Source organism: Diadema setosum, chromosome 11 (genome assembly GCF_964275005.1).
Source record: "Diadema setosum chromosome 11, eeDiaSeto1, whole genome shotgun sequence".
Lineage (NCBI taxonomy): Eukaryota > Metazoa > Echinodermata > Echinoidea > Diadematoida > Diadematidae > Diadema > Diadema setosum.
In genome coordinates, this window is record NC_092695.1 from 5,333,340 (window position 1) to 5,350,793 (window position 17,454).

General features: G+C 42.4%; 1 protein-coding gene across 1 annotated transcript in view; it reads right to left on the reverse strand.

The window, feature by feature from the left end:
• The window catches only part of LOC140235224 (teneurin-3-like), a 49,306-nt gene that overhangs the window by 3,953 nt on the left and 27,899 nt on the right, over positions 1 to 17,454 (reverse strand). The window contains exons 7-26 of the mRNA XM_072315256.1: positions 16,876 to 17,093; positions 16,049 to 16,195; positions 15,187 to 15,705; positions 14,319 to 14,417; positions 13,244 to 13,438; positions 12,002 to 12,214; positions 11,423 to 11,569; positions 10,768 to 10,990; positions 9,995 to 10,114; positions 9,183 to 9,468; positions 8,481 to 8,754; positions 7,513 to 7,653; positions 6,799 to 7,048; positions 5,818 to 6,050; positions 4,933 to 5,090; positions 3,557 to 4,488; positions 2,910 to 3,085; positions 2,055 to 2,302; positions 896 to 1,069; positions 197 to 325 (exon numbers count right to left, since the gene is read on the reverse strand). Coding sequence (XP_072171357.1) covers positions 197 to 325; positions 896 to 1,069; positions 2,055 to 2,302; positions 2,910 to 3,085; positions 3,557 to 4,488; positions 4,933 to 5,090; positions 5,818 to 6,050; positions 6,799 to 7,048; positions 7,513 to 7,653; positions 8,481 to 8,754; positions 9,183 to 9,468; positions 9,995 to 10,114; positions 10,768 to 10,990; positions 11,423 to 11,569; positions 12,002 to 12,214; positions 13,244 to 13,438; positions 14,319 to 14,417; positions 15,187 to 15,705; positions 16,049 to 16,195; positions 16,876 to 17,093 — 4,882 coding nt within the window. The remainder of the gene's footprint in view (positions 1 to 196; positions 326 to 895; positions 1,070 to 2,054; positions 2,303 to 2,909; positions 3,086 to 3,556; positions 4,489 to 4,932; positions 5,091 to 5,817; positions 6,051 to 6,798; positions 7,049 to 7,512; positions 7,654 to 8,480; positions 8,755 to 9,182; positions 9,469 to 9,994; positions 10,115 to 10,767; positions 10,991 to 11,422; positions 11,570 to 12,001; positions 12,215 to 13,243; positions 13,439 to 14,318; positions 14,418 to 15,186; positions 15,706 to 16,048; positions 16,196 to 16,875; positions 17,094 to 17,454) is intronic.

Here is a 17,454-nt window from a genome sequence, read left to right on the forward strand (position 1 = left end):
AATATTTGCTACCACAAAAATTTTTTGTGTAATACAGGAAAAATATGAATCAACACTGTATTACATGGAATATTTCACAAGCAGATTTTACTGACAATTAATTTGAAATTGTTATCAATTTAAATATCACGCAATGTGCAGTCATCAAAACTTTGCAGAACACATCATGCACACAAAAAGCGAAGAATGTTCTTACCAGCATGCCTTGCTGATAGTTGAACCTCCATGTGCTGTTGGTGCTGCGCTGGATCCGGTTCAGGCGGCCGAAGGAGTCATAGCCGTACGCCTCTGACAAGAGGTCTCGCTGCCAGCGGATCAGTCTTCCCTGTGAGGACCAATCAGAACAGGAGTTCAGAACATGTGACCTGATGCTAAGCATGTCATAATGACAATGGTACTAAGATTTTATATTCCTCAAACATTACAAACTTTGGCTCAAAGACATCTGGAGTAATATACTTGTAGTAAGAGATGATGACAATTTAGCCTGCTGTATCACAGTGTCAAGATTCTTTAGAAGTGAAAGTTCTTTTATATTAACGTGAAAGACAATTTACAAAGGCAGAAGAGGCTAGATTTTATAAAATAATTGCTGTTGTATCTTGTATATACCATCACCAGTGGACCTAAAATTAACCTTCTTGGTGATACTACTTTAAAAAAAATCCTCCTGTGATGAAAATATAACTTTTTTGGTCAACTTCTTTATTCATGAGCATGAAACAATCAAAAACAGTTGACCATGAAACAAATGAGATGCACTGCAACATCCAGAAAATGAAGTTCAAACATCATTTTCAAGATGTACAGAGACCAATGGGAACAGAATTGATGGCACTAATTTGACAAATGTTGATTGCTCCATGGTCTGTGGGTGATCATTCGCGTTAGTCACCTGAGAGTCGTAGGAGGCATTGGTCAAGATGAAGCCAAAGGCGGGTTTCCACTCGATGGGGAGCTTGGCGTTGTTGTACGATATCTCCAGGATCTGCGAATTCTGCGGGTCTAGGATGCTGTCCTTGCGGAGATACCTGTTGAACTCCAGGGACAGCACACTCTCACCCAACACCTGCAAATTTGAGAATTATGATGCACCAAGAATTTAATAAAGGAATATATATATATATATCACACTTTTAAACTTTCTATATAACATGTAAGAGAGTACGTAATACATGAAATCATTTTCTCTGGCGCTATACATTGTATTTAACTACATTGTATAGTGTAAGTTTGTTATGGCATAATTCCATACAGTATGAGAATGCCATAGAAATAGAATGCTAGAAGAGAACAGTTTAGCTGAGGATTTCATCGTAACTAGATTTAGATCTACACTTAGGGGTGGTGCAGCTGAGCAGTAATACTGTCTCACACAACAAATGCAAATCTGTGAACTATGATGCCACAAGAATTTAATAGAGGAGTAAGAACCATATAATAACATCTCTGCTTTCATACTGTACGAGCTGAAATTTTCGCGTACAGATATTTTCGCGAATTGCTACTTGGAGGACATTTTCGCGTGTTGTTAATTCCGCGGTTGCGAGGGTCTAACTGAACTTAGCTATTAGCGCGTTGTTATTTTCGCGTGTTGTTATTTTCGCGGTTCAAAGGCGATTCGCGAAATTCGCGAAAATAAAACCACCGCGAAAATTTCAGCTAGTACAGTATATCCTTAGCAGTAAAACCAAAGTCCAAATAATGTCTGCAGTATCCTTTGGGGCAGACTATCAAACTCCCTCAACCTGCTTTCCATTTGATGAAGTTCAACATTACAGCATCACAGACGCAGTGTCCAAGGAAAGTGTTACATGTGAATGCTGATGATGTGTTGCGATACTGTGTCTTTGTCTTAGAGCAGTAAAATATTTGGGTTACAACAATATCACCCTGGGTAAGGAAAGAAAAACATAAATTGAACACAACTTATGCTGACTCCACTCCAGTGTGTGTGTGTTTGTTTGTTTTTTTTGGTGTTTTTTTTTTGTTTCACAGGAGCAGTGCGAACCTCTCTCTCCCCCTTAACTTTTTTGAGAGATAGATATACCCACCCGAAGCTTTCTCCCGACGATCAGCACTCTGTCCTTGTTGCGTCCACCTCCCTTGCGCACGTTGAACTTCCAGTCCAGGCGGTGGGGGTTGTTGTCCAGGAGACTGATCTTGCGCTTGGAAAGGGCGCCCTCTACCTCGTTCTCCATCAGCGGGTGCACCTGGGACTGCGTCTGCACTGTCAGCCCATTGGGGAAGCGGATGCGGGTGGACCTGTCGTGGTCAATGACCACCGCATCCATTAGGTCAGCTGGAGTTCCAATGATAGACACAAATTTGAAGAGATGAATTTTGAAATTGAAACATATGAGGAAAGTCTACTCTGTTGTACATTTTCCCAATCCATCTTGGCTCAACAAAATTATACATCCGTGATATTGCCTTCAAATAAATGCCTTAATATGATTGCAGAGGGCTTATATCACCAGATAACTTTCTTACATGTTCACAACAAAATTCATAAAAAGGGAGAGTAGGTGGTCTAGTTGTGGTTATAAAGACCATCAACTTGCAACAAGATGAAATAATTTCTTATTTTTTAGCAACAGCACAAAGTACGACTACATGATGTAGATTGATCGTGTGAAATAACTGCTTCCTCAATGGTGCCCTGACAAATGCCAATGCAATAGTAGATTGAAATAACTTCATTTCAGTTTTGCATGTGCATCATGTTAAGAGGCAGAACACGGTGAGACAGACTTTGACACTAAATACCACATTGTAATATATTCCTCAGTAGAACATATTAGGTTCCTCAACTGGTAGTAGATATCTACTTCTGATCTCCTTCAGAGAAAACTCAAGCAACATCACCCTCAAGAAATAAGTTTTCAAGGTACCTATCATCACCCTACCTTGACTGAAGTTGCTGGAAACATAGCCGCCCAGATGGATCAGCTCGTTCTTGAGGTTAGTCTGCCACGGCAGGGTGGCAGTCGTCGACGTCAGAGTGGAGTTTGTCACCGTGCTGAGGTTGACCACCTCGCCGTTGAGACGCCTGGCTGAAGTTAGTAGACCAGCACGGTTGTACCTGATGGCCACAGATGGATCAAACATAGAAACAGTGAATCATAGTCAGCTGACATCCACACACAAGTCAGGCCAGAACACATCACTATCCTCACTTACTATTTCAACATTTTCTACCAAGAGTATAAAATCATGTTCCTTCTATTTTGATAATAACTTGTTTCTCTACTTGGAACGTGATAAAATAAATGAATACAATGCCGGCTTAGGGTCATTTGTGCTGAGATAAGGCAGGCATGGAAAGAAGAGGAAATTCCTCTCTAGTAACATGTGTTGTTGATTGTTCATCATCTTATTTCGGCATCTTCAATTACCTGGACAATATAAACAAGATGAATGCTTTCTATTTTTCACAAATACATTTCATGGATGGTGCAAAGTTTGAAACAGATACACAATCTCCTTTCCAATTGCAGCAGTCTATAAAGTCTTTCCATAGAGATTGATCCACAGACACATTGGAAGAACTTACTCATAAATCCGCTTCAAGCTTTGGCCTACCCACTGGGCGGTCAGGAGCTCGGTATCATCATGGTAACCAAATCTATGGGTGACATCAGCAAGGACGTCCTGGATGACTTGTAGTCTGCCTGCATCGTCGGTGGAGAGGCGTAGCACCACGCCCACTCCGGACAGGGCAATGTCGGTGGGATGGCCCTGGAAGTTGCGCTGTATCACCACGGAGACACCTGCCGCATCACTAATGGCATCCAGGAGGATTCCAGAGTGGCTGATGTTGAAGATGGTCTGCTCCGAGATGACGTTCCTGGTGGTGATGTGCATGCCATACATGTCGAAGTTGAAGATCTCCTCCCGGTCCGGCGAGATGATCTGGTAGGCGTGGAAGCGGCCGACTCTGTGCTTGGGCGTCCGCGGGTAGATCCGGCGGAGGCGGAGATTGCCCTGGTCGGCGACGACGAGGTCATCGTTGGGCATGACAGTGAGAGCGATGGGACCATGGAGCATGGAGTCCATGGCGTACATCTTGTCTCCCGCGAAGCAGTCACAGTCAGCCAGCAAGCAGTCACATGTCAGCTCCTTCCCAGCATAACGTGACAACTGACCGTCGCTCGTGATCTTGCTGATGCGGTTGATGGTGCGGTGATTTGTCTCGGCGACATAGAGGCTGCCCTTCTTGGAGAAGGCAATGGAGCTCGGCATGACAAGAGACACCTCATTAGCAGGCCTCGGTTTCAAATATTCGTAGGAGCTGATGTCGGCTGGGTTGCTACCATCCTCCTGGCCGAGATCTATTGTGTACGACAGGGGACAGTTATAGGGAACTCCAGCAATGACTGATGCACGTTGATCCTGACCGAGACGTATGATGATGTCATCATCCACGACGTAGACAGAATCATCGAGTGGGTTGACTGCTATCTCTGTTGGCCATTGCAGCTTGACCTGTTGCGAAAGGAACACACAACAGACAGACAAATGACTTACCACTGCAGAAAGGCTGACCAATCATCATTTCTCTATTACTTACTTGAGAGTTTGGTTTGAATTATTTTCACATTGAAACATATACATACTCAAACTCAAATTCCAAAAATAAAAACAATTAATCTGTGTCTTATAGAACACAAAAATCACAAAAAATGAATTGTCTGGATTTCAAGATGCAAGAAGAATATTTCAATGTGTTACAGCAGTCAAAATGGATGACTTAACAAAAAAAAAAATCTGATCGAAAGGGCATATGATAAAGTTAGACATCTTGCAATTCTATTTCCAAGTTTTACACACCATTAACAATGCACTGCATGATGCAGCAGAAACTTTTATCATTACAACTAAAAACAAAAACATCATTACAATGAAAAACACAGAAAAGGGCATGGTTACCTGGTCAAAGGACATGGTACCACGACACCTTGGCAGCCTGAGTGGTCCCTGAATGCCGGGGGTACCGAGGAAGGAGCGAATGATACCGTCCGTGGTGATCTTGCGGATGCTGGTGCCATCAACCAAGTACACGGTACCATCTTTGCTGACGGCTATGCCTGTATAATGACAACAGCAACGAAAGTATGTTTGAAAAGTGTGTTCAAATTAATCACCTATGTTTCTCAACAAAACATGCAAACTCAAAAGGATGCAGTTTTGGCAGAAAGATGGGCCACTTTTCAAAAACTGATTTAGTGGAGTACCAACAAATTCTGGTGTGAGGTTTCACTGCAAATACTTTCACTCATAATACCACACTTCTGTTGTTCATGGATGAAAGACTCTGATTATGTTCTTTCTCTTCTTTACATTGCAGTCTCAAAAAAAAAATCTAGAATAAAATATGGGTACATCACTTCTTTACTGGCAGAGTTGCTGCAACTTGATCTCACAATGATGGAACAGACAATTGCAACAAACATAAAATTGTCGAGCGATTGGGAGAACTGGAAAAATTTATTCCCTGGAGGCATAAAAAGGAACTCATCAAAACACCCACACACGCACTCTCTGAAAAAAGAAATATTAACTTTGAGGATGTGAAAAGACAATGATCATTTCATCAGAAAAGCAATCAAAACACACCCTGAGGCATAAGCAGAATGACTTCAGGGATTATTTTCATTTGGCAAATGCCTCGGCCAAATCATTTACCAGGGTGAGAAGATAAACAAGTCTTCTTTCTGCTGATGCCTTCTCTGTTACTTCAAAGAATCTCTTGCTAGAGCCATGATTGTCCTCAAAAGAGAGGGCTTATGAAAAAAAAAAATTGAGATATCCTACCTTTTGGTGCAATCAGTCTTGCTTGAGGGGCTGCTCCGTGGTTTCCGCACTCGCTGCTGTCCACTGGTGGACAAGCCTGTCCGGTGCCGGCCACCACTACGACGTTGTTGGAGATGTCGTTGACGTCTTGGTTGTCACGGAGACGGAAGACCTGTATCATCTGCGAGTCGGAGAGGTAGACCTTGCCATCCAGTGGACTGACTGCCATGTAGTACTTGTAGGTTGGAATATAGCTAGGGAGGGAATAGTATTGATATAAGATGTAAATAATAATTACTTTATGGCAAAATAAAAGCAAAATCCCTCTAACATAAAAAAAAAATGGTGCTATTGATATATGGCAGTCTGGGGGTTAATCTCCTTCTTATTTTATAACTAAATAATTTCTAACTATAATTTCTAACTATTTTTTTCTTTGTTGAAATGTTTGAATATGTATATGCATGTAAATATATGATATTTTTTCATTTTTGAAGCGCCATGAGCACTGAAAAGTGGACCTGTGCGCTATACAAGTAGCCACTATTATTATTATTATTATTAAACATTAGTGCTGGTACTCTTCCAATCAATCCCCCCAAAAAAGGTCAGATCAAATGATATTGCATATGTCAATTGACTCCATTTTTACATCAAATAATATTGCATATGTCAATTGACTCCATTTTTATATCAAAGCCAGGATTACTATAAATTTCATACATGCAAGTCTTTCACATGGTAATTCTAATCAGAAACATATTGACCAAAGACAAGCCTTACTCGAAGCCTATACAATAAAAAAAAATAAGAGGCATAGAAAGAAGAACTGACTCTCCTTACCAGGTAAAACCACTTGATTTTTATGTGTACATTTTGATCTGTTTGATTTTCATAGAGCAACTACTATCAAGTATGTATCACAAAGTTATAAATACATCTTATTTCTGTATTGATGGGAATACAACTATGTAATAGGCTGCTCCATTAGTTAGAGCTTACCCAAGGCGCAGGACACTGGTAACGTTGCCCTCGGGGCCAACGCGACGAACATAGTCAGCATCGCCCACGTAGTAGCTGCCGTCCGGGCCACTGGCCACAGCCATGGGGGCCAGGATGCGGGTCCCCTTGGCCTTCCCCTCACACTGACCGCAGTCCGAGTTCCGCTGCCGACCGTTGCCCATGACAGTCTGGATGATCGGAGGTTGCTCGCGGTATTTCACCTGGCAGCCGTCGCCTAGGGTCAGGATGGCTGGATGGTGACGAAAAGGAGGGAAGAGAGAAGAACATATGAATTAAAGTAGTTTGAGATAGGATATGACAACTGTAATATACAATACATTTCAGGTAATATATTATACTAACCTAATGTGTTCCTGTACATAGGAATAAATTGCAAGATTTTTTACTATTATCTGATTAAGTCCCCTTTCCCAAAGACAGAGAGACAGACAAACAAACAAACAAGCACAGAAACCTCAGTCATTGTGTTCAATATTGTTGTGACGCAAGAACCTCTTCATTCATGGAGAATAAACTTACCAACATTTGACACTCCATCACACTCATGAATGACTACGTTTAAATCTTGTTCAATGATTACAAAGTCTAATGGTCCTTGTTCTTCTCAACTTCAACACAATATGTTACTCCATACACTGTTCGAATAAATGCCCTTTAAAGGCAGATTCCAATGGAGAGTTTTTCGCTGCTCACCTTTTTGTGGGTTGTAGGTATGGTGCATGGGGAGCGACCATCCGGCCAGTGCCGCAGTGTCCCAGTTGAATCCTGGTAGGGAGGTAGACTGCCTGGCCCAGATCACCTCCGTGCATGTGTGGTACTCGTAACCAATGGCAACTGCAGAGATGGGCAAAAAAGGAAAGCCAGAAATACAAGTGAATGGTATGTAGTGTTCAAGGATGCATTCTTTTCATCACAGTTTGAAAATAACGATGACAGCTATCACAACAAAGATTTCTGAATAGGAAGACTTCACTTGAGGAGAAATGAAAAGTTCAAACTCTCTACAATATATTATAGTTATAGTATGGTCTTAAAAAATATCTGTATTTTAAACTTCCCCCAATCTGACTTATCACGGGACCTGCGGCTGTACAAGCTAATGCTTTTACGCAGGCCCCATCATATTTTTCGCATTATGACCTCAGTTCAATTTGCATGTATACAGACTTTGTGCTTATACCAAAACAAACTTTTGTACATTCCGATGAAGTCTCATCTAATTTATGTTTTGTATAATTTTCGTATTTATATATTTTATTGTGATATATGTGAGAAATATGAAAATAAATTGAAATTAAATGAAATGTAAAATATATCCAATACCAAAATAAATTAATTTGTATGATACTAAAAAGTTTTTACAGAGTCACCTGCGATACTCTGTCATGCAAAGCAGCAAATGAACCTAAAAACTTGTGTTGTAACGACAGCATCATGACAAAATCTCTTTCAGACAAAAGGTACACACAACTCATTTTACAGCTGTTTTGGCATGCACAACTTTGTGCTGCACAACATATCAAGTATGATTCAATGAAAGAAGAAGACAATAAGTGCAACACTGCTTCCTGTTCCCTTCATGATGTTTGCCCTACAGGGTCAAATGTAAAACTTCTTTAGAGTGATTATTTTGGTGAAAAGCAAGTGAAGTCGGTGCCTACCAACAGCATCTTCATCTCCATACACCTTCTGACCGTAGACGTTGAATTTGTCCCAGGAAAAGGTGTAATTGAGCAGGGGCTGGGGTTCGAGGACATCGTGGAACCTGTGTCCAGCAATGGTGACCACTGCGTGGACCAGCTTCAGGTTGCGGGGGATGGATGGGCCAGTCAGCCGGGCCTGGAGGCTGGCCGGCAGACTGCTGACCGCTGCCCGCTGGCTGTAGTAGTCCAGACTCAACCTTACGCTGGGGACACGTACCTGTGCATGGACAGCCTGGGGAGAAACGTAAAACACAGACAAACGGTCAAAGGGTACACATGGCCGAATTATCACAGGAATGAAGAGGTCTCCAGGATTTTTTTTAATTCTGAAAACCTACACTATTGGGTGGGTCAGTTATCCATCTTAGGTCCCTATAGCTTGAATCCTTGACCCGATAAAATTTGAAATGAAATCATAATACCACATCTATGTTGTAAAGGGAATATATAGTATACATGACATTTTCGGACTTAGCATCGTATGGGGATTTGAGCATGCAGACGTAGTTACTTCCTACCACACTTCGAGTCATTTTGACGTTTTTAATACTATAAAAACCAACACATTCGCTGAACATAGAACAAAGAGAGTATTGGGATTACACATGCTGATGTACTGTGGACACCACCTGTATGATTAAGCAGTGTTGATGGCCGTACCTGCTGATCAAGAACAAGTCCTTGTACACCGCGAGACCCGCAGCTATCCATCGGGGCTTGGGGCAGGATGACAAACTCCGGTCTGAGGTAGGCGTCGCCCTCACAGCGCACCGTCTCCCTGGTGGAGTAGGACACGCCCCGTCTCCCTGGCAACAGCTCCAACCAGAGGTCCTCCAGGAGGACGAAGTCATTGTAGGGAACGTAGACTGGGATGTGGGCCGTGATGAAGGGATGACGGGCGAAAGAGAGCGAGATGGAGCCACCTCCTCTCACCATGAGGTCAAACCTTGGATAGACAGAAGAACCAATACATTAAGATAATTGTCACCAGATGTTTGAAAGTTTTTCAGAGGTATATGCATCACAAATCCACACACAAAGATGACATTTTTGGTAGTGGATTTCACTCATGACATCTATACAGATACTCATGGATATGATTTGAATCGGTTATGACTGATACTTCAACAGTGTCTATGACCACAGCTTGCATCAATCTGTGTGAATAACTTATGGATTTGGATAGATGGTGCAGAAATAATTCAACTAATCTGTTCCTTGGAGAATGAATTAGAAGTAAGAGGAAATATATAACTCTCACTAGATTAAAAAGTGTTTCATTATTTATATGCACTTATCTATGTGACCTCTGTTTTTTCAGTTTGGGGGAAAATATCTACTAATTCTCATCTGTAATATACTTGACATAAAGCACATGATAGAAGTAGACATGTAGATATTGGAAAACTAGTTGGGAACATTGTTGGATTCTAGCTTGGCAGATCATCGCAACAGTGGAAGCAGAAACTCACATCCCATCCGATCTGGTGTAGGTAAATCCCATGGAGGGCCTGTTGTCCAGCTGAACTCTGACCCCAACTGCAGGTTCGCCCTCGTGAGTCAGCACTCTTCCGCGAACAACAGAAACAATGCTGTACCAGGGAGACATAGTGAAAGAGATTACCAGACTCAGAAACAAAATCTTATGAAGTATACATAGAGCATGATGATGGGGTAGTTGAATATATTCAACATCTCTCAGCATGTACAACCCCATAAGAGGTAGAAGCAGAGCAACAGCTCTTGGTCAAAAACAAGAAATCTGTGTAGTGGAGTTCTTCGGATAACACCTGGTGTTCAAAATGATCTCTATCAACGGCATATTGTTAAGTGACACTAAGTCTTCATTGTTATGTCGATTAGGGATGAACATATCAATGACTCTAGAGTGCTACGACACACTTAATATTGATAACTGTTCCTCTAATAGGTAAATCATCTAAAACACTCACGTAGAAAATATATAACTGTAGACATATTCATGTTACACTGACCAACAAGAGTGCAGCTTGGTGAGAAATATGAAAACACATTGACATAATGTGACTGCTTGCACACAGATAAAATATTGATCTCGCTCCAACCAAAACATAACAGAAACTTGCAAGACACACATTCTGTTTGAAACCCTAACTCTGATTTGCAAAGACCTCTTTAAAGGGAACACTACCCCCACCCTGCACTCTATGTGTTCCACATATATCATGGGAACCATTTTTTTAAGCAAAGATGGTGCACATTATACCTGTCGTTGCTGAAGAGGATCTGGGCGGGGCTCCTGTGTACACTGTTGGGTTCGATGAGGAACTTGACCTGGTCGTGGAAGAGGACGGGCGGGGTCATCATAAGGTGTCTGCTGGTGGACTGGAGGATCTCGATGGGTTCGGGCGGGGCCTCGCACAAGGCGTCGCCGATGCAGATGGCAGCTGTGTGGCAACAGTCCGGATCCTCACAGTCTATCAAGAAATCTGGTACAGAGAAACCACAGAGTTAGACAAGAATCTTGACTTGAGGTGGCATGGCAAAATTTAAACCAGCACATACGACAACAGTACACGAAATGGACAACACATGAAATGCATGATATCATTGCAAACACTCAGATACATTTTCTAGTATACCTGTGCATATTATGAATACACAAAGATAAAGATACACAATTGTCTGCGAATATCTATGAAGAATATATATTCATGACAGAAATTCACTACTGTATGCTATAGTAACTGTAAGCAGTTCATTAAACTTTTTACTTTTTTTCTCATCTGGATACTCATTTCATCACATAGCCTATACCTAATCTGCTGCATGTTAACACAGAAGCTTTTTCTCTACATCACATATTCAATAAAGATCTCAGTAAAACGCTATGTGAGCATCAGAGATGGCAAGGTGTATACCTCCATCGTTGTCTTCTTCATCAGTGCAGTCTGTTTCCATGCCGATGCTGCATCCGGGGCCGTGGTAGAGGCCTTCACACACACATTGCCATGTGTCATTCAGCTGCTGGCAGGAGCCATGGCCACTACAGCCAAAGGGGCAACCCTCTGTCAACAGTAAAGAGGATAAAAAACACACAAACTATCAAAAGGTATTGAACACTCTACAAATGCTTAGAATTTGGACCAGGTGGAGTCCAAACAGAATATACATATACAAGGGATAAACTCAAGTTAGAAAACTTGCATTTGTTTGAATCTGAAAATTTCATTCATTCCCATGAATTGAATCTTGACATTGCTATTCTTTAACTAAATGCAAAGAAAACACACAGAACATACCACAAACAGAGTCACACCCACACAGCACCTCTGTTAACAATACACCATTGTGACACTCTCTGTTCACGGTGTGAATTTTGCACTACGCTGCATGGTGGAGAAGAAAAACATTCTCCAACATTATTCTAATAAGTTTTTGCCTCCTCCCTCCCAGTGTTTCATAACATTAGAATGCAAGATGCAGAAATAAAGCTATACCTAGTCCACACAGTTCGCCATTCCAGCCTTCCTCACAGATGCACGCCTTGTCCACGCACTCCCCGTGGGGGGAACAGGGCAGAACGCACTCCTCCTCCTCACAAGTCGGGCCTGACCACCCCTCAAGACAGTGGCACATTCCAGAGATGCATTGTGCATGGTTGAAGCAGTCCGTATCATTGTTGCAATGGGGGGTGTTATCCACCAGCACTTCTGTGAGGGGTGAGAAGAGAAGAGTAAGAAATACAAATAAGTGCACTGCATGAAGAATGAAAACAAGCTGCAAGGACATATGCAATGGTACAAATGTCTCTCAACAGCCAGCTATATTACCAGGAAGAGTTCGGTCATGATTATTACTTTCACATACTATCTTGGAATGAAACAGTGATTTCAACATAGTCAGGACTGCTTCTACTCTGTGATGCATATGAAATTTAAAAAAACACATGGAACAAAACAATCATCCTCATTTGAGTAATTATGAAGCTTTAATGTGGTCATCATGGGGACCAACCAAAACATCCTCCTCCTCACATTCTTCTGCTTCCTCTCTCTCTCACTTTTTTCCATCCTCCTTCCCTCTCCTCCTCCATCTCCCTTTTCCCACGTCTCCACATCCCAACCTACCACCAGGTGGTCATCTTCTTCTATCCTCTCCTTCATTTTCTATTCCTAATCTTCGATCTTCCTATTATTCCTTCTGGCCATCCTCTTTCTCCTGCCCCTCCCCCCATTTATGCTCTCCTCCCCCACGTCTCTCTACACTTCTCTGCTGCCTGCTCCTCCTCCTCCTTTGCCTGCCTCCCTCTTCCTCCTCATATTCTTCCCTCCTCTTCCTCCCTCCTCCACCTCCTCTTCCTCTTCTTCCCATTTCTTCCTTGTCCCTTCTCCCTTCTCTTCCATAAGCTCATTCTCCTTTTACTATCTCCTTCTAAAGACCTTTCCTCCTCTCTTCTCTTCCTGAAGCTCTGTCCCTTTTTGCTCCCTCCTCCTATTCTTCTTCCCTTATCTTCCCCTTTCCTTCTCCCTGTTCCCCTCCTGCACCTTTCCCTTTCACTCTCTCCTCCTCTTCTCCCTCCTCTTCTCCCTCCTCTTCCTCTTCCTCCTTCTCTTTCTCCTCCCTTTCCTCCCTCTTCTTCCTCTTCCTCCTCCTCCCCCTCCCCCTGTTCCCCCTCCTCCTCCTCCTCCTTCACTTCCCCACCATGTGCTCCTGCTGCCCCTCTTGGCTCCCCTCCTTACCCTCCTCACAGGCTGGTCCAGTAAATCCCCTGCTGCAGACACACACCCCCTCCATACAAACTCCATGGCTGCTACAGTCTGCTACCAGACACTGGTCCCACGGGATGTTGCACTCCGGTCCCTTCCATCCTCCGGTGCACTCACAGAAGCCGTGGACATACTGGCCACGCCCGGAACACAGGACGGGACAAATACCTGCAATGACCATTCACAAGTAGACAGCTAGTACAACTCTCAGTACAATCATCATCAGTACCATTATTAAAGGGGAAGGCTAGTAACTGATCAGTGGGAATCAGTGGAAATGCTGGGAGATGATTGTTCCAATCCTTATGGGATTCATTCAAGAGTTCATTGTATATCTATTGTTGTGTGAAAATGATTTGCTTCAGGACGGTCTCATATTCAAGTAATGTGCAGATTAATGCTCCGTCACTGACCAGGGACGCTAACCTGGAAGCATTAAACTGCACATTACTTGAATATGAGACCATTCTGAAGCAAATCATTTTCACACAACAATAGATATACAATGAACTCTTGAATGAATCCCATAAGGATTGGAACAATCATCTCCCAGCATTTCCACTGATTCCCACTGATCAGTTACTAGCCTTCCCCTTTAACAGCATCTTTACAATCCTTAAAATCATCATTAACACAATAATCCTTACTTTAACAAACATTGCAATATCCATGATTATTGGCACTGGTGTAATCATCATCACCACCACCACCACCATCATCATAATCATTATCGTCGTTGTCATCAGCCTCTTTAGCTGTGCAGTAGAGTTCACAGGAGACCGGATAACACAAGGTGCATTATCCATTTTGGTATGAAAATACCAATAATATCAAAATCAGAACACCTGTTGCTGGACAAACTTGGAATTGCTCAGCATAACTTCAAACATTTGTCAAAATCTTTGACACAGCATTTTCTGTAAGAGACAATGAGTTCATTTTTTTTTTAAAGAGAGAGAGATCTTTCATGCATGTCTGTCTAATATAACATAAACATCTGTCAGGTTGAAAATGATGAGAGGGGTCATTGACAGTTTCAAGAACAAACCTTGTGAGCAGTCATCCCCAGTATATTCCTCCTGACATAGACAGTTGCCACGCAGACACTCGCCGTGTCCACTGCAATCTCCTGGGCAGCTCCATCCACCTGTAAACGAAAAGGAGAAGGGAAGGTTTGTTGGTTTTTTTTTTGGTAAAGATGTGGATATTCAGCCGGTAACTCATCAAGTCATTGCAAGGCAAAAAGTTCGAGGCTTCACCCATAAACTTTCAAGTACAGGAGTGCACAAAGAACAGCATCAAACTTAAATCTAGCGTAAGGTGCAGGTTCAATGACATTTATTTCCAGCAAATATAAATATACATAAATACAAATAAGATGAGATCAATTTGAAAATGAGTGAGCTTTAAAATTCTGGAACACTGGAGTGACTTGTGAACTGGTGCAGGTGAGGATTTGATAGGCTACCTCACTACCTTTTTTTTTAGATTAAACCCCAAGACAGATTAACCAAATCTCCTTACTAGGACACTCTCCACATGGTGCACTACAAATCTTCCATAACCAAGCAGACTCATCATGCCGGAACCATTCTCCCATCTGAAAACTTTGTCAGTTGTTTTCAAACAGGAAGGTGGAGCAAAAACGTAACTTGGAAATAGCCTCTTGTGATATGATTGCCTGATGTGTGGTCACCATTTCCTGAAGTTATTCATTCATTTCAAATATTTTTCAGTCCTTTTCTTTATCATACATTTCTGCTAGTCTATCAGCAGCATTTCAAAAGCATAGAACTTCATAATTATATCAAGAACTCATCCTGGATTGCAGAAAAAAAAATGACTAAGGGCATACTTCCACTGTCCAAATGATAGGTATCTAAAGTGAAAAGACTGATAAAAAGTTGTATCCTCACTCTTGTGCCGACTAACGAGGTTGACCTCCTCTGCATAGGGACCATCATTGAAGACAGCAATGTACCACTCTCCAGCCTGTAGCTCCTCCATGAAGGACCAGGTGTGCATCAGGTGACTGTTTGACCTCTTGACCCTACCATCCTGGCCAATCGCATTGCCGGACACCTTCTCCATGCCCATGCCGCCAAGTCGCAGGATTTCGTGGTACGTCAACGCCGCACTCTCTCCCTCGTCGTCCTCTCCCACGCTGCGCCTGCCGCGCCTCCCCGTGCCCACGTGGACCTGCATGAAGTCGTAGAAACTGTGTGAGGGCACCCGCCCCCTCTGGCCGTAGACGACGAAACCGCTGCGGCGCGACAGCGTCAGGTTGAACTGGATGAGGTCCGTGCTGTCGGTGAGCGTGAAGAGTGTCCAGAACTGGCCCGGCGGGATCTCGCGCTGCGCTGCAGTCCCAAAGGAGTATGGAACTGCTGGATTGTGGGTGGGCGGTGTTGTGGTACCTCTGGTCGGTGTAATTTCTTAGCATCAGCAAAGAAACAGGTATAGAACAAACAGTGTGAATATTTTTCTTTAGATATAAATGACAATCTAGAGCACTGTAACTACACTCATTTCTAAATTTCTTCCAAGCAATATACATAGATGTGTGTATGATTTCATATGTGAATGGTGCACATAAGCACAAATTACTTGTTGACATTATGAAAGATATTTCTCTAGAGTCATATCATAAGTAGACAAAAATATTGAATGAGGACTTAAAGGTATGAACATTTTTCTTTTTTTTCTCAGTTGTGTCCTTTTCGCTTTACCACAATGAGACAGTGTGACAAATGAAGACATATAAAGGTTGACATTTACCAATGTCGTTGGATGGGGGGTGTGGTCTCTTGGGTTTTCTCGTTGTCATGCCACTGTTACCGGGGTTACCAGATCCCATGTCGGGTGTTGGTCTCGTGTCCACATTGACCTGGTTGGGCACACTGGACATTGGTCGACTTAGGGTCACTGGACGATGGCAAATCACGTCGAACAGGAGGTGGGGAAGATGGAGAAAGACAGGTTGAGGGTTGCCATGCAACAGATACATGTACACTAATCATGATATCACATCACTGGGACTTGTTCTCACATGGGGAGAGGTTGGCTTCTAAACCATGACGCAGTTATCCTATCTGACGCATTCTCAATGAAGTCTGACCAAGACATGAAAGACAGTGCCTAAAGGCATTAACGATCACTGGCAAAGCACTATGATATTATAGTCATGCAAACAAGAATAGATTTACCAGTATGTGGACGTTTCCTGTAGAGATGCTCCAATGCAGTTTCTCCTGTGGCCCATTTCATGAAGATGTTAGCAATTATTGTTAGTTGCAGTAGTAACAGTTACCATGGCAACATTTAAAAGAACACTCCAAACTGAATAACTTATAAATTATCAGTATATCGATTAACAACAAAATTGGTATTGATATATATGCTTAGATTCATTGGCAGCAGCTATAGTTACTGCAATATACTATTGCAATTTATAATGACTGAATATTTCTGATGAAGATGCTCTACCCTGATCCAAAATGAAGCTCCAAAGATGCCATTTAGCCATTAGAGAATAGTAAATATGGAAGGGAAAAGTCTCTGTAATAACAGTGAAGTCAAGGACGAGATGCGATCAATGGACTCACCTGCAAAGTATGTGACCAGGGCTAGGAGTGCCACGGTGAGTAGGACCAGGACCACAGCTAGACAGCGCCAGGACATGTGGTCCTTACAGGTGTACTTCTGTGGGTTTTGGGGGTACTTCTCCTCCTCTCTGTCCCCAGTGCGCTTGTCGCCGCACATGGCTCCAGGGTAGACCGGCATGTGGATACCGGAACCCACACCAAGAGGGTACTCAAACAACCTTAAGTTAAATGAAGGAGAATGGAAACAGTTCATCTTGTTTGTTCTGATCTTCTTCTTAAAACTTTATGTTGAGTTCAGCCTTTGAGTTCTAATTCTGAAATTCATTCAGCAGCTTATGAAATCATTAATACATTGCTATATCAGTCTGAAACATAAAATGGCTAAAAAGACATGACAGGTTGAATGTACATGCAACACTTGATTTCAATTCATTACAAAATCCAAATCACCAAGTCCGAAGCACTGCCCAAACAGGGTACAGTAAATCATGCAAAAGATAAGCAAAAGTGAATGGGTTAGGGGAATTAAAGAGAAGGAGGAGGTGGGAGAGAGATTGGAAAAAGGAAATGGGATGAGGG